This window comes from Mesoplodon densirostris, chromosome 18, assembly GCF_025265405.1.
Source record: "Mesoplodon densirostris isolate mMesDen1 chromosome 18, mMesDen1 primary haplotype, whole genome shotgun sequence".
In the NCBI taxonomy this organism is placed as follows: domain Eukaryota; kingdom Metazoa; phylum Chordata; class Mammalia; order Artiodactyla; family Ziphiidae; genus Mesoplodon; species Mesoplodon densirostris.
The window spans coordinates 61172898-61198349 of NC_082678.1; the positions used below are offsets into that span (position 1 = coordinate 61172898).

At 48.6% G+C, this 25452-nt stretch overlaps 1 protein-coding gene across 3 annotated transcripts in view; it reads right to left on the bottom strand.

The window, feature by feature from the left end:
- The window catches only part of MSI2 (musashi RNA binding protein 2), a 391134-nt gene that overhangs the window by 235029 nt on the left and 130653 nt on the right, over window positions 1–25452 (bottom strand). For all 3 annotated transcript variants that reach the window (XM_060082032.1, XM_060082030.1, XM_060082033.1), the window contains exon 6: window positions 19374–19466. In XM_060082032.1, coding sequence (XP_059938015.1) covers window positions 19374–19466 — 93 coding nt within the window. The remainder of the gene's footprint in view (window positions 1–19373; window positions 19467–25452) is intronic.

Here is a 25452-nt window from a genome sequence, read left to right on the forward strand (position 1 = left end):
GTGAGGACATTAAAAGCATCGATGTCGCTAAAACACATTAACCTGTAGAGGAAGCGAGGCTATAAGCTGCAGCTCCAGCGACATCATAAAAAGAGGCCTCCGTAATGGAACCAATATTACAACCATTGATATAAATTATACCTCAGAACAGGGGAGAAGGGGGTGGGATGTAAAAATGGAACAAGTTCAAACTTCTTTTATTGTAATAGTCTCCAGTTGAGCATAATCACCAAAGCTATAGTGCGATACGATTGCCAAAACGAGACAAACATCTGTGAGATGGATTCATCTCAGAGGGAAGGCCAACAGCTTGTTATCATTAAAGCAGCGATGCTCGCTCTGCGCCTGAACTGCAGGCTGCCTTGTTACTGCATTTGCAGAGGCAATTGTACCAGATGTTGGCAACTATCTTCAGATAGATGAGAGGCACCTGCTGCGGAGGAAACTTAGCTCCTCGTCGGCCTCCCTGATCAGGGGGCAGGGAGGAAGGGGCAAGAAGGAGTGACCCTTCCAGACACCACTGGTGAGGCATTGGGGACCGAAAGTGACCACGAGGGTCGGTTAAGCCTGCCCGCCCACCTGCTCCAACTCAGGTCCTGGTGCCAGAGACCCAAGAAGGGTCCCCAAGGTGCTGGAGGGAAGAGGCAGAAATGCAGGAGGCCTCTAATTCAGGCAGGGGAAGTACAGAGCTCTGCACGACCCACTTCCTCCTCCCCAGGTTGCTCTTGGTAACGGTCTCCCAGACTCTTGAAGAGATCCTAAATTTGAAACATGGCTATGGACATTAATCATCATTAAAAGGCAAACAGGCAATTTTCAAACCATGTCATGCTGACTCAGATGGAGACAAAGGCTCTGAAAGCAGGGAGAACGGGGACAAGAGAGATAAACACCACCCATGACACCATGGACATATAAAAGTCACGAGCGCCCGTAATTCATTTTTCAGGGCACCCAGAACATTGGCCACTAGTTAGCGGGCGGAAATGATTCGCTCCAAAGTTGGCGGGGCCCACCCAGGTCCACCTTGCTGCGGGGTGGCCTAGCAGAAAGACACCCATAAAATGCAACCACAGGCCCCGGGTGCAACCTGACTCCTTTTCAGCCAAGGGGGGTCACCGGGAGCCACCCAAGGACTCAGCAGATGGGTTCAGCCCTGGAGGGCTGATGTTCTGCTGGTGAGGGGAAGTCAAGTCATGGTTGCTGTTGTTAAAACGTTCGAATGTGACCCCTCAGCTGGCCTCAGGGATGATTTTTTTTTTTTTTTTTTTTTTTTTTTTTTGTGGTACGCGGGCCTCTCACTGTTGTGGCCTCTCCCGTTGCAGAGCACAGGCTCCGGACGCTCAGGCTCAGTGGCCATGGTTCACGGGCCCAGCTGCTCCGCGGCATGTGGGATCCTCCCGGACCGGGGCACGAACCCGCGTCCCCTGCATCGGCAGGCGGACTCTCAACCACTGCGCCACCAGGGAAGCCCCAGGGATGATTTCTGAACACGTGGTGATTCCCCTTCCTCTTGGGATTATCAGAGTTGAGCCAAGACACCTCATACTCCACTCATTCTTACCACCGTTGCTGAGATAAGAACACAAGACACTGAAAACTGTCTCCAAAAGAGGCAGTATCTGGGGCCTGGGGGTGGAGACAGGCCCAGCCAGGACCCGGGGGTCCCAGTGTTATTCTTGAACTTCAGTTTTCTCATCTGGGAAAGGTCTCCAGAGCCTTCTTTGCAGGTCTACATAGCTAGGAGCCCTAGACTGTCCTAGCCACAGCTAAAGAAATTAAGTGGCTTGGTCCAGATAGTTGAAAAATCTAATACACATGTTAAATTCTGTTTTCTACATCGACAAGTAGCCCAATTTGGGCTTACTCTAATATTTAGCCACAAAACAAAACATCTCTTTAGCCTGTAATGAAGGTTGTGTCATACCCTTAACCAATAAGAACTTCTTCGCTCTGTTAAAAAAAAAAAAAGCAACCCATACCTCAAAGTTCCTAGGGCAGAAATGACAAATTTTCAGAAAAACACTTACTAGAGAATCCAGAAATCAAGGCATCAATTTAATTTCACACTCTACCTGCCTCGGACTAATTTGTGTAAATTACATTTCATACTAAGCACCTCAGCCCACGTGACCACAATGGAGAAATAAGCAGCTGGCATCAAATTGAGTTTTTCAGGTATAAGTACATAGCTCTTTTTAGTGTGAGAATGTTTAGCTGAAAGTTCAAGGCAGGTTTTATATAAAAATTTCCAAGTGTTAATTTCCACATTTTCATCAACATGTCCATGTCACTGGGTGTTTTTACAAACCTGATGAGTGCAAATTAATCCACCTGGATCGGGTTTTTTTCTTTTAGAAAAAATGATTGTAACCAAATTCTCAGCTCGTGGGTGTGACTTTGCAGGGTAGAGGACGGCTGTAGGAAGCCGCACACAAGTTTTCACTTGGGCCTTCCACGTTCAGGCACGTGGCGGAGCAGGAGCCACCAGCTGGCGTTCCCACGCACGCTGTCGGGGAGAATCCTCTAGCAGTGGCTGCTAAGGCCACACAGAGCACCTATCACGGAGCAGCAGCACCGGGTCACCCAAGAAGAAGCAAGACCCCAGGGTCCTCGCCTGTCCACCCTGACATTGCTTGTGGGCTGTACTCTCTCTAGCTGGCCTTATGTTTGCAGCTTCTTACTCTGAAGGAGTTTTCCAAATGGGTTGCAGGGGCAGTGTGAGACCACACGAGGTACCTTTCTGATGCGTGTCTCCATTAAAAGGGCAAGTATTCTTCCAAACAAGTATACATATGCCCCCCCCCAAGCAGTTTATGAAGGGCCCTAAAAATATCCACAATTCTAGGAAATCATTGCTTTCTTTGAGATTCCAGTTGGGGACTAGAAATGTCTACAGCAACTTGCGCCAAATCTGGCCCGCTGCCTTTTTTTTTTTTCCCCCAAATTTATTTATTTATTTATTTATTTATTTATTTATTTATTTATTTATTTATGGCTGTGTTGGGTCTTCCTTGCTTTCTCTAGTTGCGGCGAGCGGGGGCTACTCTTAGTTGCCTTGCACGGGCTTCTCATTATGGTGCTTTTCTTGTTGTGGAGCACGGGCTCTAGGCACGCAGGCTTCAGTAGTTGTGGCGCACAGGCTCAGTAATTGCGGCTCGTGGGCTTAGTTGCTCCATGACGTGTGGGATCTTCCTGGACCAGGGCTCGAACCTGTGTCTCCTGCATTGGCAGGTGGACTCAACCACTGTGCCAGCAGGGAAGTCCCCCGCTGCCTGTTTTTGTAAATAAAGTTTTACTGGAACACATCCATGCTCACTCATTTATGTATTCCACGGCTGCTTTTCTGCTACAATGGCAGAGAGTCTGGCCCACAGAGTCCTGCTGTCTGGCCCTTTACAGTCAGTGTGTCAACCCCTGCTCTACATGAGCATGGAGCTAGGAATGAAAATATGGATAAGAAAGTGTGACTCTATGATTCCTAGAAACTGGGAGGACTCAACACATCTGAAAATAAATGGTATTTTTTATTGTTGCCTTTAAAAACAAAAGAAAAGAGGGCTTCCCTGGTGTCTCAGTGGTTGAGAGTCCGCCTGCCGATGCAGGGGACACGGGTTCGTGCCCCGGTCCGGGAAGATCCCACATGCCGCGGAGCAGCTAGGCCTGTGAGCCATGGCCGCTGAGCCTGCGCGTCCAGAGCCTGTGCTCCGCAACGGGAGAGGCCACAACAGTGAGAGGCCCGCGTACCACAAAAAAAATTTTTTTAAAAAAGGTATCTAGAATTAACACATTTGATCTGGAACATTCTATATAAGCTTTCACTCCAGTGATGACAAGTTATGGGTTTTGCAGAAAACCACTAACTTCAACTATCATTTTGTTCTAGGTTCATCTGAGGAGTCATCTTTGTCAATTTTCTTGGGCTGCCAAATCCATCCACTGGCAGGGCCCAGGGTAAATGCATCTGGGAAGCAATAATGAGAAGGACTATAACTGAGACACCCTAACTAATGTTCTGTGAGGTTCTCCAGCACTGAAAAGATACTCTTCACTGTCCCACCCATCGGTCAAATAAACAGACTGGGCTTGTAGTTTCCGGTGAGGTTGAAGGGTAAGATCTCAGAGAGGAACTTTAAACTTGGCAAGCAGGGGAGAGTCTTTCAAATCCTGGGGTGTCTCCTCAGCAGTTAATACGTTTGGGCAAGGCGAAGGTAAGGTGAATCCAACTTGAACTTTGCCTCCTTCCCTGCTCTCCAGCTGACGAAGAGTCCGATTCACTATTTCAAGATCTATTGAAGTGAACATTCTCCTTTGGTTCCTTCCAAAGTGGGCACAGGCAGGGCTGCTGTCCTCAGGAGTGTGTGGACAAGACACGCAGTGGGCTTCCTCCCCCCTTCCATGCGAACTCTGATGGAACCCAGAATAAATGTCTGTCAAGCACCTCTTCCAGGTCAGCACTCAGGTTGGTGCTGAGGCAAATGAAGGTATGACCCACCTTCAGAGGCTGCCCTGGGCAAGAGGCAAGATGGCAGATGTAAAGCATGGGAGGCACAAAAGCTCAACAGCGGCCACTACCTCCCCACCCATCAGTGATGGTCAGCAGGCTCCTGGCCTCTCTTCACTGCACTGCACTTTTGTTTACAGGTGTCTCTATTCCTTGACCTCTGTGGGCAGGGACTCTTCCTCTGATCTCTGACCCCAACATGGTGTCCTATACCTAGTAGGCACACAAAAATCAGGTTACAGAATCAGTGGAGGGTTGGACAAGCATAACCACCTCAGGGCCTCTGAACAGCTGATGAAGACCTCCTTCCTCTGCCTCCATCTGGCCCCATGGTCCCAGCCGGCCAGGGTCCTGACTGGCCCTGCATCCTCAGAGCTCCTGAGTGTATTCTGCAGCCCTCCAGGAACCACCCCCCGCCACCGCACTAACCTGCAGGCATCCCTGAGCACAGGTCTACAAGGTAGACCAGCTACACGGAACAGGCTGAGACAAATCAGCATAAAGCACCCCCAAAAAGGCAACCAAAAGCTGAGAAGCCCTTTGAGGGAGTGGCATTGAATTAAATACAACCAGACATGCCGTTGTCAAAAAAGGGTGCTACAGGGCTTCCCTGGTGGCGCAGTGGTTGACAGTCCGCCTGCCGATGCAGGGGACACGGGTTCATGCCCCGGTCCGGGAAGATCCCACAGGCCGCGGAGCGGCTGGGCCCGTGAGCCATGGCCGCTGAGCCTGCGCATCCGGAGCCTGTGCTCCGCAACAGGAGAGGCCACAACAGTGAGAGGCCCGCGTACCGCAAAAAAAAAAAAAAAGGGTGCTACAAATAGACAGTTCTAGAAAAATCCTAGTCCATGAAAAGGCAGAAATTTCTATCAGGACAGGCTTTTTGAAATAACTTGCAAGTGAATTACAGCAGCTCCTTCCTATGGGAGGGGAAATTATTTTAGGCGGCTTCCCAGTCCCACATGCTTCTTTAATCTAAGTCATATGCAAGAAATATTTATTGAGGGTGGAAGTCTCCCCATAGGTGTGTTTTAAGTGCAGGCCGCACTGGAGCACTCCAGTGAGCTCTATAAAGCTGCCTAAAAGGACATTTTTAATGCACTGACTCATTTGCTTTAAACTGATTTCTCACTGCAAACAAATAAACCCCCTACAAATAGCTGCTTTCCTGAGCCGACGGCCTCTGCTGCCAGGCATGCGCCGAGTTCTTGGGATAGCCACCATTAAGATGGTGGCTTTCAATAGAAACTTGGCATTTATCATAGCGAGAGCATTATCTTCTCAACAGACGCTGACAATTTGTCCTATTCCTCCCTTGAGAGAATCCAGTAAGATCACGTTTGCTTCCCCTGCATGCTGTTTCTCCTACTACAACATTTCTTTGCCTGGAAAGAAAATATTGTGACTCCTTGCCATGTTCACTTCATTAGCATAAGAGGAAAAAAAGCCAAATCCTCCTATTGGCCTCCCCCCCACAGTAGCTTCCAGCTGGGTTAAATCTAGCAGGATCTCAGATGCAGGACTTCTGTGGCTCGGGATTTGTCACAGAGCTGTTACAGAGGGACGGGGCAGAGGCGGGGAGAGGCCAAGAAACGAGTCCTTTTAACAACTGAAAGACATCCATTTGACACACAGGGAGTGTGCCGTGCAGACTATGGTGGGGAGTTTACAGGATGGGGGGCGGTGAACCTGGTGAAGTCAGCAGTTTGGGACTTCGGACGCAGGAGGGGCAGGGGATGTGAAAAACAGAGAGAGAGAGAGAGAATATGAATGTGGGGAGGGGAGATTCTCATGGAGCAGACATCGGCAAACTTGTCTCTTTTAATTCTTACACTGCTTCTCCCCACCCTCACCGTAAATGACTTTGTATCCTCACTTAAGAGACAAGAAATGAGTCTCAGGACAGTGAAATCACCAGCCCCAGGGCACAACACTAATAGCAAATGATGGCATCTGGATTCAAACTCAGGTCTACCTGATCCCAAAGTCCAGAATCGTTCAATTTCATCCCACGCAACCTTGACAATTCCCAAGAGCCGGGCAATAAATGCCAGCGGCATCCCTCTGTTCTTTCGAGAGGGAAAAAATGTACCCACAAATGAGTTCTCTCTGTCCACAGCCAGATTTCCCAGCGTCAGAGATGTCCGTGCTTTGGCTTAATGTTTGTTGAACCCATTCTTACCCCCCAGCCTGGCTGATCACAAAAAGGCAAGTCCGGGGAGAAGCTGCCGAGGGTCCACCTGCTACCTCCACCCCAGGGAGAGCCAAGCATCCACGGGCCACAATCAATCAATGCTCCTGCCGGCTTCTGAAAACCACAGACCCTACTGGATACCTGCCACTCAGCGGGCCCATTGTTTTTCTTAGACCAAAGACAGAAAGAGGAGCAGGGGAAGATGCCACCTGAGATGCGTTAGAGCCCACTTCACCCTCCTCTGATCCATCCCTTCTCTGGGGCAGCTGTGCATCCACCCTGGACACCAAGACCTGCCTGAGAATCTACCGGCTCCGGAAAAGGCCTTGCTGACCAGCTTCACCTGCCCAGATAGCCTCTCAGTTCTAACAAGCTTTTACTCCATGGTGGAAATAGCTCATTTATCCCGGGCTTCAGGGGAAAGATAGGATCCACATAAGGAATGCTCCCGATGACTGAATATATTCTCTGAAAGCCCCATTTTATAAAAGAAAAATCATAATTTTACCATTTGAAACGCCTCCAATGTCTGGCATAGCCCTGCCCTCTGATACAGAGGCCCACTCATCCCACCACCATGTACTGAGTAGCAACTACGGCCCAGCCCCTGGGCCCATCCTGGTGCTGCAGGCGGTTAGGAAACAGACCCAGCCCCACCTCAGTGGAGTCTGCAGTCTACTCGGGGCAAAGAGGTTACACGTAAATTTGATTTTTTTCCTGATAAACCAAGATCCCCTCTTTGTGCTCCTTTATGGAGTCTTCCAGCTCCCGGTTTGTTTTCTTTATGAGACAATCTGTAGTTACTTTACGTTTACTATTTACTCGTCTGCTGTTGGCTGGTGCTCTCCAACCTCATCCGAAAACATCTACAAGTAAGCAGGGACCTTGTCTGTTTTGTTCATGGCTGCGCCCCTGGCTCCTAGCTCAGGGCCTGGCGTTCAGAAGATCGGGTGAATGAATCAATGAACAACAAACGGTGTGAGAGGCTGCAGACGAGATGCCTTCTGGACCTAACGAGGAAGGACGGCTGTTTCCCTGCACCAAGTGGTCCTACAACGTGGTCCTTTTTAAGACCGAAATCTTTTTGTTTTTATAGGTTTCTCTCCCTCCTCTTTACATTGAATTTATTAACAACATCTTCCCACTCCTTAATGTTTGCAATAAATTCAAAAACCAGAAGACCAAGCTTATTAGACTCAGGAAAGAAAACTTCAGTGAGGGTGTGGGAAGCTCTCTCAAGAGGCTAAATAAGCTCAATAAACAGGTTAGTGGATCAATATATATAAAAATATTTTAATAAACACCAGTTAAGTGATACTGGGACAATTTCCAGACCGTATCCTCTATTCTTCTCCCCGCCCCCAGAAACAAAACAGTTTATTTATTCAAGCAACTTTAAAGGGCTCATCAGCAGGGTTCAACCGAAAGAATTCTCTTTTGGCCCGTATCAGTTCAATATTTTCCATCAAAGCCAGAGCAGCCTGAAGTCAATTCCACAGACTCAAGGCATCAGGGTAGCTGGAATGAACTCAAGATACGTGCCACTGAAAACTAAATGAAACTCAATCTTCATCTTCGGGTGAAGAGGGCCCAGGAAAGACTTTCAATCTGTGTTACCCCCGAGGTGGGTGGGAGAACTGAGTGGTGAGCCCACCCAAAAGACAGATGGGAGAAATGGGAGAGAGAGAGAGAGAGAGAGAGAGAGAGAGAGAGAGAGAGAGAGAGTGTGTGTGTGTGTGTGCGTGTGGCGGGGCTACTGCTGGAGAGGATGGGAGCGGCAACGCCAGAGGCGGAACCTGAGTCTTAGGATGAAAATAACAGCAGCTCATGTTTCCACCGTTTATTAAGCACTTAGTTTCTGGCAGGATGCTAAGAACTATATATACCTTAGTTCATTTACTTGTCCCGACAGTCCTATGCAGTATCATCCTCATCCCCATCCTACAGATAAAGCAACTCAGGAAGAAAGAAGTTAAATGACCTGCCCACGGTTACAGGGCTCATAAACGGATGAGCTGGATTTGACACCAGACAGTCTGAGGATAAAGGAAATCCATGTCCTTATTACCAGGCAATCTGCTAAACCAGGGGGTCGGCAAACTCTGGGTAAGAGCCCAATCCTGCAGCCTTCTGTTTTTTGTAAATAAAGTTTTATTGGGACACAGCCACAACCGTTCATTTTCATACTGTCTATGACTGCTGTCATTCCTGCTACAATGGCAGAGTTGAGTGGCTGTGAGAGACCATCTGGGCCACAAAACTGAAAACAGTTATTATCTGGCCCTTTACAGAAAAAGTATGCCAACCCCTATGCTGAACAGTAGTGATTCTCAGCATTTTTACCCAAGTACTCCTAGTGATCAAGTAAATCCTGGGACAGCCCAGAATGACGGGACAGAGCCTAATGCAGCCAGGAGCCCATCCTGAAATGTCTCCAAATCTCAAGGTTTTTCAAAAACAATTATGCAAATTTTGCAGTCCATGCCATAATATTTGTTCTAACGTAATATATGTTTTCAACAAACAACCATAAAGTCACAGTCGGCTTCCTGCAAGATATGTCACAGAAATCCTATGGCCCAGCACACTGCTGGCCACAAGCACTCACACACCTGAGGGAGGTGGCCCAGCCCAGCAGCCCTCATGGAGCTATGAGCCCAGGCCTTCTGGCCAGGGCTCAGGTCTGCACCTCGGCCCACCGCTGTCTGGCTGTGGCTCCTGAGCAAGTCATTTACACTCTCCCAGCCTTCCTTTCCTAACTTTCAAATGGGGATAATCTCCCCATCCCACAGGGCCGTTGGGACAATTGCAAGTCAAAAGGCACATGAAAGGTTTGGGCAAACAGCAATCTCTGAATCTGAACATATGCCAACTTAGTTGGAATGGAGACCTGAGACATCAATAAATCCTCCTTTTTGCTTCTAAAACACAACTATCAATAAAGGAAATGGGGTGGTCTTTTTATTTTTTATTTTTTTTGTTGAAGTATAGTTGATTTATAATGTTGTGTTAGTTTCTGGTATACAACAAAGTGATTCAGTTTTATATATATGTAAATATATATATTCTCTTTCATATTCTTTTCCATTATGGTTTATTACAAGATATTGGATACAGTTCCCTGTGTTATACAATAGGACCTTGTTGTTTATCCACCCTATATATAATAGTTTGCATCTACTAGTCCAAACTACCAATCCAACCCTCCCCTGCCCCCCCTTTCCCCTTGGCAACCACAAGTCTCTTCTCTATGTCTGTGAGTCTGTTTCTGTTTCAGAGCTCGTTTGTGTCATATTTTAGATTCCACATATAAGTGATACCATATGGTATTTGTCTTTCTGACTTTGCTTAGTATGAGACTCGAGGTCCATCCATGTAGCTGCAAATGGCATTATTTCATTCTTTTTTATGGCCGAGTAGTATTCCATTGTGTTTATGTACCATATCTTCTTTATCCATTCGTCTGTTGATGGACATTTAGGTTGCTTCCATGTCTTGGCTACTGTAAATAGTGCTGCAATGAACACAGGGGTGCACGTATCTTTTGGAAGTATAGTTTTGTCCGGATATGTGCCCAGGAGTGGGATTGCTGGCTCATATAATGACTCTATTTTGAGTTTTTGGAGGAACCTCCATACTGTTTTTCATAGTGCCTGCACCAATTTACATTCAGGGTGGTCTTTTTCAAGGAGAAAAACTTTTTTTGTTTTTTTTTAAATCAGAGAATCGGCAAGCTCCCCCATAAGCCAGCCCAGCACGGCTCTCTCTGGCGCTAACCCTGCCCGTCTGCCGTTCCCTAAGAACGCTGACAGTAAGATCAGAAAGACTGCCTCTGATCATGCCATACGCTCGTTTATATTTCCTGAAGGGAAGAGCACCTTAAATTGTTTTTTTTTTTTCAAATAGTAACACTCTACAAACAATAAGGAGGTCTGAAAATATTTATGTCTGCTGCCAATTAGAAAGGACCGTTAGCGACCTCAACTACCAAAAATCTCTAATTTACAACTAATCTGATTCTGCAAATTACGTTTTCTACTACAGACCACCTAAAAATGACTTCCTGTAAACAAACCACTCTGCTGGTTTTTTTTTTTTTAATATAATTAAATCCTTATTTTGCCCTTTAACTACACGAAGCTCGCTTTTTTGCTACATGGGGCAGAACTGTTTATTTTCAAAAGGTGTAGAAATAATCCCCAAGTAGGAGCCCAAATCAGAGCCCAAAGGAATCCTACACTCCAAGTCAAAGATGAGCTGCCCCTGCCCAGGACTGTGTGTCTGTCTGTTCTGCCTTCCGCAGGCCACTTCAGGTAACACTACACTTACTGGCCTATGCTGGCTCCTGACCCCAGTGGCTGAGTTAAATCAGGAAGGCAGATTGTAAATAGGTATGAAGTAAGTGTTCTGGAACATGCAGGAAGGAATACTTAAACCTGCCTGGAGGTGGTCAAAGGTTTCATGCCTTTTGGAGTTGGAGGCCAAGCGCCTCGACTTCTCCCACCTCCCATTTATTTAGGGTGAGCAACTTATTCTGGTTTGCAAGTTCTGAGTCCCTGGAAACCACTCAGTCCTAGGCAAACCAGGACAGTCGGTCGCCCTACCTTTATCCAGCCTAGTTCTGCTCCTTACCATCAGGAATCCATCAATAATATTTCTTGTTTGCCTGCTGTGTGTTACCTTCCATCTGTGCCCACCCCCTATCCCCAACCACTGCACTTTGGAACCAGTAATCATCAACCTTTCACAGTAACGGCCCCTCCACCCAGATTCTTCCATCCTGGAAACGTCCTGGTTACACCAACGTCTCATGAAGAAGAAAGGACCATCACCCTGGCTGCAGAAGGTATGTGGACGTCAGGCAAATGAAATCCCACTCTGCTAGCAACGCAGCTCAAGGAAGACAATACAAAGTGGAGAAAAATGGAAAGAGCATATACAAATTCAATCTATCAAATCTCCTATTTATTTTATGCAAAGTTTTCCTGCTGCTTATTAATGCCAGCTTTCCCTCTCCCATTTAATCTCTGCTTCCATTTCATTCTTGGAGGCCTGCGATTATTCTAATGCAGCATTTGGATGACTTCATTTCCGCTCAAGTACACCCAGGTCAACTTGGATAGAAAAGAAAGAGGAGGAGAAGAAAAATAATCAGCTAAAAGCTATTAACTATCAGCCGTGTGCCTCCTGATTGGTTTGAAAGGCAGTGGTGAGGTTAGAAACAGTCAGAAACTCAACCCTTCAGCCTCCTCCTGCATATTAACATTTTTTCTGGGGCTCCCACTCTTATGGCTTCGAATGTAAATAAAGTACCGATTGGCAGCCCACTTTCGGCTAATTCACAAATACCAAGTCTGAATACACAGAGCTGTAAAAATTTAGAGGGTGGTAACTTGACAAATCCTGCTGCTCTACAGAGAGCTTAATTCTCAGAGGACAAAGGAAGCTGGGAAAAAAAAAGAAGAGAAAGAAAGAAAAAAGAAAAGCATATGCGACCCGTGTAATGGGGTATCCTATTGATGGGCTGGGGGATGGGCAGGGATCTCCATATCAATGTTCACGCCACCAAACAATGGAATCCGATTTCTATGCCAAGTCTAAATGAACTGAGCTTTCTCCTCCGTAAGAACCACTCCTTGCACCCACTGGCACAAGCCTGAACCGTGATTTCTCAGACACTTTCAGTTCCCACTGAAGTACATCCAGGGGTAGAAAGGCTTCCTTTCTCATGCTAACAACTCCATTGTAAGTGACGTCCTCAGAGCCTGCCAGGAGGGCTCTGGGAAGGTAAGCTGGTGGAGCCCTTAAACCCCCTCTCCCTCTGCCTCCCCAGGCTCATTAACTCCTTCCTGCCCAAGGGCTCTCCTGCCCCCGGTCTTTCTCCTCATGGCCCCCCTACAAAAATTAAATAAAGCTAAACCATACTGGGAAACACAGTTAAACAGCAGAGCCAGAAAGTTCGAGCCTTGTTCCCCTACCTTACTAGGCATACGCATGTGATTAGCATAATCTCAAACTTTTCCCAGCCTGCTACCCAGAAGGCATCCTATTTTTCTGTTTGTATATTTTAAAACACTGTTAACAGAGCAATAATAATGTCTGATGCATTTGCCTAACAACAGCTGGCTATATTTTATACACTAAAAGGGAAATGGGCAGTTTTCCTAGAAACCCACTCATCTATTTCAGGAACTCCTTGTTGAAGCAGAATAAAAAGAGAGGATTTAGGAGAAGTGAGGTTGAGGTGCTCAATCTGTTTCGAGTGCAGCTCTCTCCACCGGCTGCAGCAGAAACGGAGGAAAAAGTTCATCAGGAAGACACGACGTCCTGGGGCAAAAGGGTTTACCTGCAAAGCCCAAGGCTCATATTACTTGTGGTTCCTGCTTGCTTGTTTGCCACCACCTGGCCCAGGAGGCCGAGGCAGGCAGCTGAAGCAGGAGTCTCCTGTTTGCTAACTGAGACTTTTTGCCCTCAGCAGCTCTGCCAGGGGTCACAGGGCAAATAAAGTCCCCTCCCCCATATGAAAACTTCCAAAGGGAGAGACTGACACAAACCAGGCAGAGATTTAATCAAACACCAGGACAGTGTTGGCCTTGTTCTGGGCTATTACAGGAAGAAAATTTAAACATGCAGGTAGCCTTCAGCGTGACCGGCCAGGGAGGGGAGGGCCAATGGTCCTTCCTGGTCCACTCTAGAGTTCTAAGTCAAGGTCTGAGGAACGTCACGGCCCTCCAGAGCAAAGGCCAGCAGGTGACAGGCGAGGCCCAGGCACACAGACCACTTTCCAGTGAGTCCGCCTGTACAAACCACTTCAGAAGACGCAGGCCTCATGGGAGCTGTGAGGCCCACGAAGGACCAACAGGACTTTTGTATTCCAGGCCTGGTCGGAAAGAACCGCACACCTCGTGGAGCTCTGTTCATCTGCAACTTGCATTAGGAAGCAATAAAATCAGAGTCCACTCTCAGGAACACGGTTAACTTGCTTATTCATTTTCTCACAAATCTCCTGCCTTTCACATTTCAAAGGCTTTATGAAATTTTTATTCTAGATCTTTCTCTCCTCACACATACAGCATCAAAAGGGGCATCTGAGCGGTGGCCGGGGGTGCCAGCATCGTACCTGCACATAAAGCCTGGAGCTAAAAGATAACAGGCAGCCAACACTCCCTCAGAGGGCCCTCTCCCAAGACCTCTCCCAAGTGCAATCCATGAGATCTATTATATTAAAAAGCCAGTCCATTCTGGTTTTCCATTTTTTTTCCCTCCAAAGCTTTCAGGCACCATTCTCTGTAGCTCAAGTTAACTTTTAGAGCCCACACACAACCCCAACCCAACAAAAGGACTCGAAGGCCCCCTTTTCGCCCCATTTCCACGGGGCTCCCCTAAAGAGCTGGAACTTTCCAAACCACCACCTCCTCCTTTAGGGCCTTGGCTTCCCATCCGCCACAGTGAGGGGCTGGCCCAGGAAAGGGTTAAAGCCCTCACGTCAAACCGCAAACTCGGGCACTGGCCCAGAAGGGACATGGGAACCAGAGTGATAAAGGCCGGATTGTAGCAGCCCACTGAATTGGAAATGACTTGTAGGCCTAATGAAACAGAACTTTGGCAGTAAAACAGAATGAACGGAATGAGACAATAAAAGGCTGGAACAAAGGGTGCGGAGTCGGTTCAGCTTAGCAAAATAAGCTCACTTTGTTGGTGGGGAAAGCCAAAGCCGATTAGGATAAACCAATGACTAAGCGCAAGTCTTCCAAACTAATTACACAGTTCACCATGCGAAGTATAATTGGGAACCTCCAGATGCGGCCTGCACTGCTTTCACAGGAGTTATATCAAGTGAGAATTACCAAGCGAGCTCGGCACCGAGCAGCCCTCTCATCGAGGTGAACAGCTGAGAGGTGCAGAACTGCTCCATCCGGGACGAAGCCGAGAATTCATTAAGTTTAAAGGCCTCTTTTTGATCTCCCAAATCCTATAAGTGAGAAGTTAAGAAGGAGGGGCCTACAGGGAGAAGGAGGAAGCCCTGGCCCTCGGAGTTGCTTTGATCCCAGGGCTTTTTAGTCACCACGCTGGGTCGTGCAGGGGGAACGGAGCAGAACAGCCCAACGGACGGTCTCGGTCTGCCTGGCGCACCTAGAGCCCTGTTCACGTGCCATGTTTCGGAACGGACTGTATACATCATTCCTGCAGGCATGAAATCGTCAGCACAGGTAACGTCCACTAGGAAACCTGAAGCAGTAAAATAAATTGCCACAGATCAACATTCTTGACAAATGAACCAAACCTGCTCCCTCTGAGGATGGGGCTGCTCAGTGGTAAAGGGGGAGATGAGGTTTCATTAAATGCTGAATATGAGCGACTCTCCAGGTTACAGGATCTTGGACGACTTACTGACCTTTCTCAGCATCAGTGTCGTCATCGCATAACAGATACTTCACCTCCCTCACCTGACATCCCTGAGAACCAAATGTTTAAATGCGTTAAGAAGCTTAGCACAAACCACACGACCCTCTAAGTCAGAAACATCAGAACACCGTAAGAGAAGCTCATACTAAAATCTGAACTTCACAAATTCTGCGTCTTCATCGAGATCTAGCACATGTAATAGGAAACTGGAAATACTTTATACTCATAGGATGAAGATTCCAGTTTATAAATGGCAGCTTTTTCCGAGGAGAGAGTCTTTCATTGCCCTTTGATCTTGAAGTGCAGAAATTAATACTACCACAGTTACAACTGTTTGATTTGTTACATCATGCTCATTACGACCAAAAACATCTTGTCTTGGTTACAGTCTATAGGTACCGTAGATACCTATCTATCCATCCACCTATGTATGTTTATTTAAACACTTTCTAAATTATTCAGTTTTCAAGCTTGAAACCAACCATAGGAATAACCTAGTACAGAGGTTGGCAAACCACAGCCCATGGGACAAATGGGGTCCCAAACCTGTTTTCATAAAGTTTTATTGGAACTCAGCCACACCCAATGGTTTATGTGTTGGTTACAGCTGCTTTCTCCACGTGACAGAAGTGAGTAGCTGGGACAGAGCCGAAAGTATTTCCTATCTAACCCAAGTTTTCCACGTCCTTCCCTCAGGTGAGAAACTGAGGCCAGGAAAGAAGTGGCCTGTTAAGGTGCCTGCCTCAGTGGTATCACCATGTGGGCATGCCCGGTACGAGGGTCTGGGACACCTCCTCTTACCTTCCTCCAACGAGGGGACCAGAACAGCTACCCAGGGGTGAGGACGGCACCCAAGTCCGCAGAGTCCTAATGCCGATGGCCGCACTTCATGATCTCATCTTAAATATAAACAAGTAATGACATCCCTAACCTGGGGGTCAGGGGGAGGGGGGGGTCAATCTTCTGAGAGGAAGGTGGGAGAAAAGCAAAAAAGGGTTTACAAGCCTCCAACTTGAGTCATTTCAAGCTCTCAATGTGCCATCCTGAACCCACTCTGCTTACAGTAATGACATGTTTAGACTCCCTTAGCTCAGAGCCCCAAGACAGCGATCTTACCCCTCTTGATTGCCACCTGAAATAAGCAGCCGAAACAGCTGCCACCTCAGGCAAGACGGGAAGAGGAAGAGGAAAGAAGCATGACAACGAGGGAAACCTAAAAAGAAGGTGGCCAACTCTGAATGGAACCTGTGGAAAGACGGACAGTTCTAGACTTGGAGGAAGCAGGGTGTGAGTTCTGGCTGTTATACTGCCTTACCTGGGTGACCTTTGCTGAGACTTCATCTCCCTGACCTGTATTGTCCACCTTTGTCAGATGGGCTGGATGACACCAAAATCCGCTGTACAGAAGCAATGAGGCCATGTAGGCCCAGGCTCCTGGCACTGTCCCTGGGCATCCAGAGGGGACACCATTTTTTCTTCTCTTTTGCATCCTCCCCACCCTAAGTCTATCTTGGGGGTTGATCAGCAGCTGGAACGGGCCCAGGGCTTGGGTTCTATTATCAGACAAGCCTAGAGGAGAAGTCTGTGAACTTTCATAAGGCTGTGACCTTGAGTCAAAGGTGCAGTCCCACCAGGACTCCATTTAACAATCTACAAAATGGGCAGTACACCCATCAGCATCCGAGAGAAAAATTAAGTGAGATAATGTAAGTCAAGGGCCTGGCCCGTATCCAACACTTAACACGTACTGACTAAATTACTCGCTGAATTACACCTTACTAATGTGCAGTTAACCAACTGAAAAGAGCCCCTAACAGCTTGACGCAGTCGGGAGTGTGTGCCTATGTGTGAGTATACTTTATGCAAGTGTGTGTGCGTGTATTTTCCATTTCCGTCCATCAGTTTGTCAATTTACTGTTACTCCTTTCACAGCCACTGGATTTACTCAGCATCCCTGAGGCCCAGCAGCAGGGTCTCCCCTCCTTTGACCATTCTGGAGTCAAATGAATTATACCAGAATCCTGAGGGGCGGTGGGCCCTGCCCAAGGGAACACACGTCACACCAGCCGCCAGCCGAACGAGGAATAAGCTATTCTGAAGACAGACCCAGATAACACGCAGAGCATATGTACGCAACAGGCCACTAACACGTGACTATACAGAGTGTGAGGGTTGTGATACATTCAACAGCCTCTTTAGTCCTTTAATAAAACACTTGATAGGTTTATGCATCCTGCAGGAATCCGCCGGACATTACTGCAAAATTAACTGAGCGGCTTCAGACCCAGCGAGTGCCAAGCCAGGGAAGAGTCTGTGGCCACCTCCCAGTCAAGAGGACGGCTGTTCCCAGGGCAGGGATGGTCACTGCTGTGGGCTCGCACCACCCCCCCACCAACTGCTGGTGGACTGAGTCACAACGCTGAGTTCTAATGAAGAACAATGCAAAGACAGAGTGAGAGAAAGGAGAGAGAGAGGGAGAGACCCAGAGCTGGGCATGTGCGGAGGTGTGGTGGAAAATTCTAACAGCCCATCTGGGCAGCATCCACTTCCCCGACACCTGCAAATAGGCCCATGAGATTCCAAGGCAGGTTACGGCTCGAAAAAGAAATCCCAACCTCATGTTTGCAAACACTACCTCCGGCCTGGTTTGAAAGGCAGAACGGTAGTAAAGAGGGTTCGCACTCCAGAGCCTTCCATTACACAAGCTGGATTTGTCTCATTAAATTATTTCCAGTCTCTCTCCCTAGGCAGGGTGGGGCTGGAGGATGGACCAATCCCCCTTAATGCTTTAAATCAGTCTCAAAGAGAAGCGCCATAGTGTACACAACCACCAACACACCCAGCTATTTTTTAGAATCTGCCAGAATGAATCAGCCCCCAACCGGCAATGCCAGACAGTGCCGTGGGGAAGGAATCTTTCATAACCGACCCACAAGGGCAGCTGAGTGCCATCCCAAAGGCAAGGCTGGGCTGGAGGAGGCTGGGTTCTCTGAAGCATGGTCTCCCATCCATGCAGAAATTGATTAATACCAGAGACAGGAAAATCTGTATTTTGAGGCTAAACAGAAGTCACAGCACTCATCCCAGAGAGCAGCTCACAACTGGACACTCCTGGAGATGGGATCATAGCTGCCCATTGCCTTGGGCAAACAAATGAAAGCACAGAACTTTCAGACTGGCCAGTGGGCGGCAATGCCTTTGTACCACCCAGGGCAAGTGTGACAGGTGTCACGGGGCAGATGAGTGGCAGAGTTTAGAACAGCCGCGGGGTCTTCTCAGGATGCCTCGGCAGCCCTCTACCACACCAGTCCTTCGGTGGAGGCGGGAGACACATGACGAGACACACAGAAGAAAACTATCCCACACCTGTGCTCCCAGGGCAATGTCCACAACTGCTCAAAGATGCAGGAGGCGTAGGCCCTGTGCACGCACTCACCTGCCAGCCTCCTGGGACACAGGAGCCAGAGGAGGGGCACCACACAAACGCCAGCAAGGCTCAGCGCCCAGCAAGCTGCCCTGCTGGAGCCCTGGGGCGACAGAGTCATTGGAGGACTGTGTCACCCTGGGGCAGAACCCACTCTCCATCCAAGGCAGTGGGTGCCCCCCCACCAGCTAGAAAGGGGCTGAAGTAGTCATCCATGGTTCCGTGCCCTGTCTGTCTGTGCGACTCCGTCTGTCGCGCACACACTCCCACACGCCACTTCCTGACTCGTCTGGGGCATTCTGAGTTGCTCCCAGCCCGTTCCCGCAGCAGAGCCCAGGGGGTAATTGTACCGCCGTCTCGCCGACATTCTGACAGGTACGAGCCCAGCATCTTTCCTGAGTTTCCTCGGGCATTGGACAGGGGAGGGTTCAGCCGCAAGGGCCCCAGGGAGCCTCCTCTCTCAATGCATTTTCCAGAGGGGCACAGAATGAAGCCCAGTGCCAACTCTCAGGCCAGCTTCTGCGGGAGCTCCTGCCCTGTGACTCACAGCCCTGAATCCCTCACCAGGAGCTGCCACCGTCAGCTCCCAGCCCAGGCCCCACGTGGCCGGCAAATGCCAGTGAATCCGCACTCAAAGGCCACTCTGTCTGCTCCTGCAGGCACGTGGGGTGCCGTGCCCACCACAAGCCGGACTCTCCCATCTCGGCTCCTGCCCAATTTCATTTACATCTTGACGGCCGAGTCCAAGGACAAGGTTCTTGAGGACACAGCTGTGGCAAAGGCAGGGGCCACGGCAGCCACTTCTAAGGACTGAGCAGGCTGCTCCCCCGCAACGCACCGCCTACCTTGCCAAACTGCTCGAAATACTGCTTCACGTCTTCCACCACCGTGTTTGCAGATAATCCTCCTACAAAGATTTTCTTTGTTCTTGTGACCATCTGCAAGAAATGACAAGAGGAAGACATGGGTTAACTAGGTTATCTGAAGCCACACTCACCGAGATGCTGAGCAAGCCACTCTCCACACTTCTCTAGAGAGGAAGGCGATGTTAGGAGTATGCCAGCTGTACCGAGCGAGCCCTTTGGACGTCTCAGGATACCGGAGACCATCACTCTGGATACCTTAGGCCTTCAGACCACTACCTGAAAGCTGGAGTTTTATACAGATGGAAGGTGAACCTCTTTGGCTATAACACACGGCTTCACTGTGATGTTAAGTCACACGTCAAAGCTATTTTAAACCTAAGAGACGTGAACAAAAGAGAACTACGTGCGTAAAGGTCTGCTGCCCTGAAAGTACCCATAAAGTGTGTCAATAAAAAACTCACAGAGAATTCAAACCCACGTGCAGACTGCCTACCTCGAGCCATTCTGGGTGCTGGCTTATGTCTGCCATCAGGACAGACAGGACCTCATACACTGGGACCGCCCTCCAAGCCCGGCCCCCAGGGCTCCTTCCCTTCTGGATTCCTCACCATTCACCTTGATTTGTCCTACACTCAGCCAAGCACAGCTGGTCCCCAGGCCTCTACACCTCTGTCCACGCAGGTCCTGCTCCTTGGGAGACCTCTCCACTCCTGCACCTCCCTTGCCAAGTTCTGACTTTCCTCCGAGATCCAGTGCCCTTCTCCAAAATTCAAAATACCTGTATAGTCGCCCCACCCAGAAGCTGTTTCTCCTGCTTCTGAACCCCAAACGCTGCGACCCTCTGCCTCTCACACACTCACTACTTTCCACCTCGCACTGAAGTGAGTGATAATCCTGCCTTCGTTCTAACCTCCTCCCCCAGACCGTGGGCTCCTGACTCCTCTCGGTACCCCCCGGGTGCCAATACAGGGCCAGGCACACAGAAGTCCACAGCCAAAGTCTGGTGGATGCAAAAACAAACGAATTTCTGCAATGGCCACATTTCAGAATCCCACCAGCCCTAAGGCAAAGGGAGGAGGGAACTCGATGATGTCCACTCTTCAGAGTAGGACCAAAAATCTTACATGGAAGAGTGAAAGACAATAAAATACAATAAATTTTATTCTGAAGACTAAGTTAGGCTGTGTGGGGTTTGGGGTTGGTTTTTTCTTTTTCTTTTTTTGTTCTTCTTTAATGTCAAATAAAAAAGTTTAAAACTCAGTGGATACAGGGTCTCACCAGTTTGGTTGCATATAATAAAAGCACAACGTCTTAACTCAATGGCTAGATCTTGTCACAATATATAATACATACATACATCAAATCACCACATTGTACGCTTTAAATATCTTATCATTTTATTTGTTAATTACACCCCAATAAAGCTCGGGGAAAAAATGTTTGATGAGAACATACAAAGAAAAGCAAGACTAAAACCCAAAAATAAATGAATGAGAGGAACCTGAAAACATTAAAAAAAGAAAGAAAGAAAGAAACAGCCACAATGTCACACATGTCTATTGTAAGTCGATGCAGGGGGTACCTCCCTGGTGGCGCAGTGGTTAGGAATCCGCCTGCCAATGCAGGAGACATGGGTTCGAGCCCTGGTCTGGGAAGATCCCACATGCCGTGGAGCAACTAAGCCCGTGAGCCACAACTACCGAGCCTGTGCTCTAGAGCCCGCGAGCCACAACTACTGAGCCCATGTGCTGCAACTACCGAAGCTTGTGCGCCTAGAGCCCCGTGCTCCACAAGAGAAGCCACCGCAATGAGAAGCCTGCACACCACATCGAAGAGCAGCCCCTGCTTGCTGCAACTAGAGGAAGCCTACACGCAGCAACAAAGACCCAACACAGCCAATAATAAAAATAAATAAATTTATAAAAAGTTGATGTAGGTTGCCTAAGTATGGAGGCCATGGCTGCCTGGATCACGTATCATCGAGTCTCCTGACACACGTGTGGAGAGAATGAACCAACCAACCCACTCGCAACAGTAGAGACTCAGCAGAGTGACACCTAAGGGCACAGCGGTCCCAGGCAGGCTGTTCTAAGGAGTGTGAAAGGCTCTGGAAACCTGGCTTCTGCGTCTAAGTCTGGATGTGACCCTGGACAGGACTCGCCCGAGGGCTGGGTTCTATGCTCTGCACGTGAAGTCCTGGACCAGAGCTACCTGCCCCGCCTAACCCTGAACTCTCCCGAATCTGTGAGCAGGGTGGGCCCGACGGGGAGGCTCCCAGACCTCAGGGACCTCACACTTTAGCTCAGCAGCTCCCAGAGGGGACACATGCCACCTCAGCCCGCTGCCTGACCCCCGGCCTGGCGTGCCCTTGTTGTGGACATCCCGTGCTGTCTCGAGAGGACACCGTCCTGCTGACTCTCATACATCTCACTGGCCACCATGCAGTGGTTTGCATGTGTGTTTAAAACTGTTGTTTACTATTCTTTCATCCCTTTTCAGATGAATGAGAAATTTGATGAGATAATGTATGTGAGGACATTCTATGACTATCCCACCAGTGTCCACACCTCCGAGCTCCAAGAACCTCCAGTTAACTGGTAGGCATCTTATCCACCTCCTTGTTCACCTCCCTCCTTATCCGCCTCCCTGCTTATCCCTCAGTCTCCCTGGTGGATCAAGGTCACCTTCACGGTGACGCTCCATCAGGCCCTCTCCAGATTTAAATCTCTCCCTACACTCACTAATCGCCAAATTTTACTCATCTAACTTTCCTAATGCATTCATTCAACAAACAGATTAAGTGCGAGGTGCTGGAACTCACATTCAAATACGGTGTGGAAGTTAAGCCCCTTTAAAATGGAGATATAATAATTAGCCTACCACACAAGGTTCCTGTTGCAACTAAATTAAATAACATATGCCCAGGGCTTCCCTGGTGGTGCAATGGTTGAGAATCCGCCTGCCAATGCAGGGGACAAGGGTTCAAGCCCTGGTCTGGGAAGATCCCACATGCCACAGAGCAACAAAGCCCATGCGCCACAAATACTGAGCGAGCCTGTGCTCTAGAGCCCGCGAGCCACAACTACTGAGCCCGCATGCTGCAACTACTAAAGCCCGCGCGCCTAGAGCCCGTGCTCCGCAACAAGAGAAGCCACAGCAATGAGAAGCCCACGCACCGCAACGAAGAGGGGCCCCCACTCTCCACAAGTAGAGAAAGTCCGCGCACAGCAACACCAAAAATAAATAAATAAATTTACAAATAACATATGCCCAAGTGTCTGGTGGGACAGCGCGCAGAAGATAAATAAATGGTCACTAGATGAATCCAAAGTCAGTTACTAAATTCATCCTTCAAGCTCAGAAGAAACGTGCAGCAGAAAGATACCTTCTACCAAACACTTTGATAAATCAACTCTTTTTTTTTTTTCTGTTTTTTTTTTTTTTTTTTTTTTTTTTGCGGTACACGGGCCTCTCACCGTTGTGGCCTCTCCCGTTGCAGAGCACAGGCTCTGGACGCGCAGGCTCAGCGGCCATGGCTCACGGGCCCAGCCGCTCCGCGGCATGTGGGATCCTCCCGGACCGGGGCACGAACCCGCGTCCCCGGCATAGGCAGGCGGACTCTCAACCACTGCACCACCGGGGAAGCCCGATAAATCAACTCTTATTGCACATTCTCTTCCACTATCATTTCAAAAACACTTTCCTACATCTCTACGTGATTTCAGATGGGCAAAGACTCCCAATAGTTTCATTTTCGATTTTTCATTCCTTTTTTTTAAACCCCAGCCAAGCAATTAAATATCTATAAAGAAACACTAATGTGATCTACAAATGTGCACTCGTGGAGTTCTCAACTTAAAGAAACTCTGGAGAGGTATTCCATAAAATGAACCCCACGGTCTCATTCAGACGCTGTGTAGAGCCAGGTGGGTATAGACAGCAGGTCCTATACATATTCCAAACGTTCCCACGGACGCAGAGAATTAAACGACCGACGTGTCTTCATTCCAAATAACAGAAGTCAACAGAATGTTCATTCCCCAGTAACTGGTAAAAAGAGAAGGTCCCCTCTTACACCCTCCACCGTTGCCCTACAGCCGTAAACCTGCCGAGACAGACCCCTACATGCTGGGGAAGACGTCCAGCTATAAATCTACACAGGCCCCAAAACAGTCTTTAAAACGCTTTTGTTTAAAACAAGGGTGAGAAATTCCAGGCCCCAGACAATGTGGCCAAAGTGTCCAAATTACTAAAACATCCTCTCCAGGAACCAGCTAAGATATAGAGATAGATCCCACTCTTCAGCAAACACTAAAAGGAGGCTGGTTTAATCAAAACCTTCCAAACGTGAAGAGGCCAGTGGGAAGATGGGCAACACTTGGTGAGCTGCTCACCGACGTCTCAGCTTCAGGACAGGGGAGCATGGCTGGGGGGTGATGGGGCTCTGCAGGTGACCCCTCCCGCCAGGGGCACTGGGGAAAATGGGAGTGAGTTACTTTGGGAATTCTGATGGCATCACTGCTAAATGGGCTATGCACTGCATCATGATTTGCATTCTGGAGAGGGGCGCAGGGGGCAGGCAGAGGATGCCAGAATCACACACTCTTCCCTCCATTTCCCTGCCACCTCCATGGCTCCTGAGGACAGCGGGAAGGGGGCAGCGTGGGGACGCGGTGTCCAAGGTCTCAGTGGACTCAACGGAGGTCCTCAAATTCCCATCAATACTGTCAAGGTTTCATTTCTGTATACATGTGTGCATGTGTATGTGTGTGTGTGTGTGTGTGTGTGTATTGAGGGTACCTCTCTATTCCCAATCCTTGAGTCTTGGTTTCTATGTGCCCCAGGAACCATCCAGCACCCCAGACCTTTAACCCTCTCTGACCCTGGAAACAGCAAGCAGGACCAGTTACACACTGGCCCCCGACGCTATAGCCCTCTGTGTTATAAAAAGTCCTCTCTGCCCACAGTGGAGAGAGCCACCTGTGTCTTCTTCCTGTGCTAGGCCCTTCGGGTAACTGTTTCCCAACCCACAGCCTTCACACCGACACACAGCCGCTGCACACCAAAAGGCTCAGGGCCTCCACAGCACACTTAGATGGAGAGAGCCACCCATTTGCTCCAGAGAGAGCTCAGCCCGAAATCCACAAGGAAATGGGTCTGAAACATCCTTGGCTTGGGGTTTTTGGTGGAAGGTTGCACCCAGAGCGAGGGCCCTACACCGTTGGGGACAGCCCCTCCCCTAGCAAATGCCTCCTTTTATGGTCTAGGTCGGCATTCCGGGAAGGCATGTGTGTGTTTGTGTGTGTAGCACGCATAGGGGCATGGGGAGGGTTTGGTCTGTCACAAATCACTGCTGCAAAGTTTTGTTATCTGGACCCGTAATTTAACTAAACACTACTGCTCTCCACACAACTCTTGGCTCCAGAAAGAAAACCCCAGCATCCATTCCAGTTCAGAAAATTGCTGTTTACACATAAGAACTGGCCAAAGCCAGCTGCTAACTAGAGCTGCAAAGAACACTCCACCTTCCTGCCTCTAACCAGAGAGCTGGCTTTTTTTTTTGAGTTTCAAAAATTCCCTTTTAAAAAAATGTGTTTCCATCTGAAATGGTCACTCAGAGTGGAGCCACTGGCTGTATTTTTATAAAATCGAATAAAGCAGAGGGGTGTGTGTGTGTGTGTGTGTGTGTTGAAAGCAGAGGGTGGAGGTATTAGAATCTTTTATGATGAGACCGAAGAGGAAATTTTAGCTCCAACAGCACTGGCCCAAAGATATTAGTTGTCACACAAGAAAACAACAGAACAACAACAAATATTTTTGATCCTAATAAATGCATGGAAAGGCAGGAAATGGCCCTGGAGAGTCTTAAATGGGTGTGACAGAGGCCCAGAGAAACTCAGCCAGCTCTTGCCATGCTCCTGAAGAGAGTTCAAATTCCCCTCGGTGAAAAACCACGAGCCATCTTCAGGGCTCAAGAACGCAGGCTCTTTGCAGATGCTCACCTATCTATGGGAATCCCAAGGTTGAAAGAGCCCAGGAAGGATGAGAATGCTAGCAT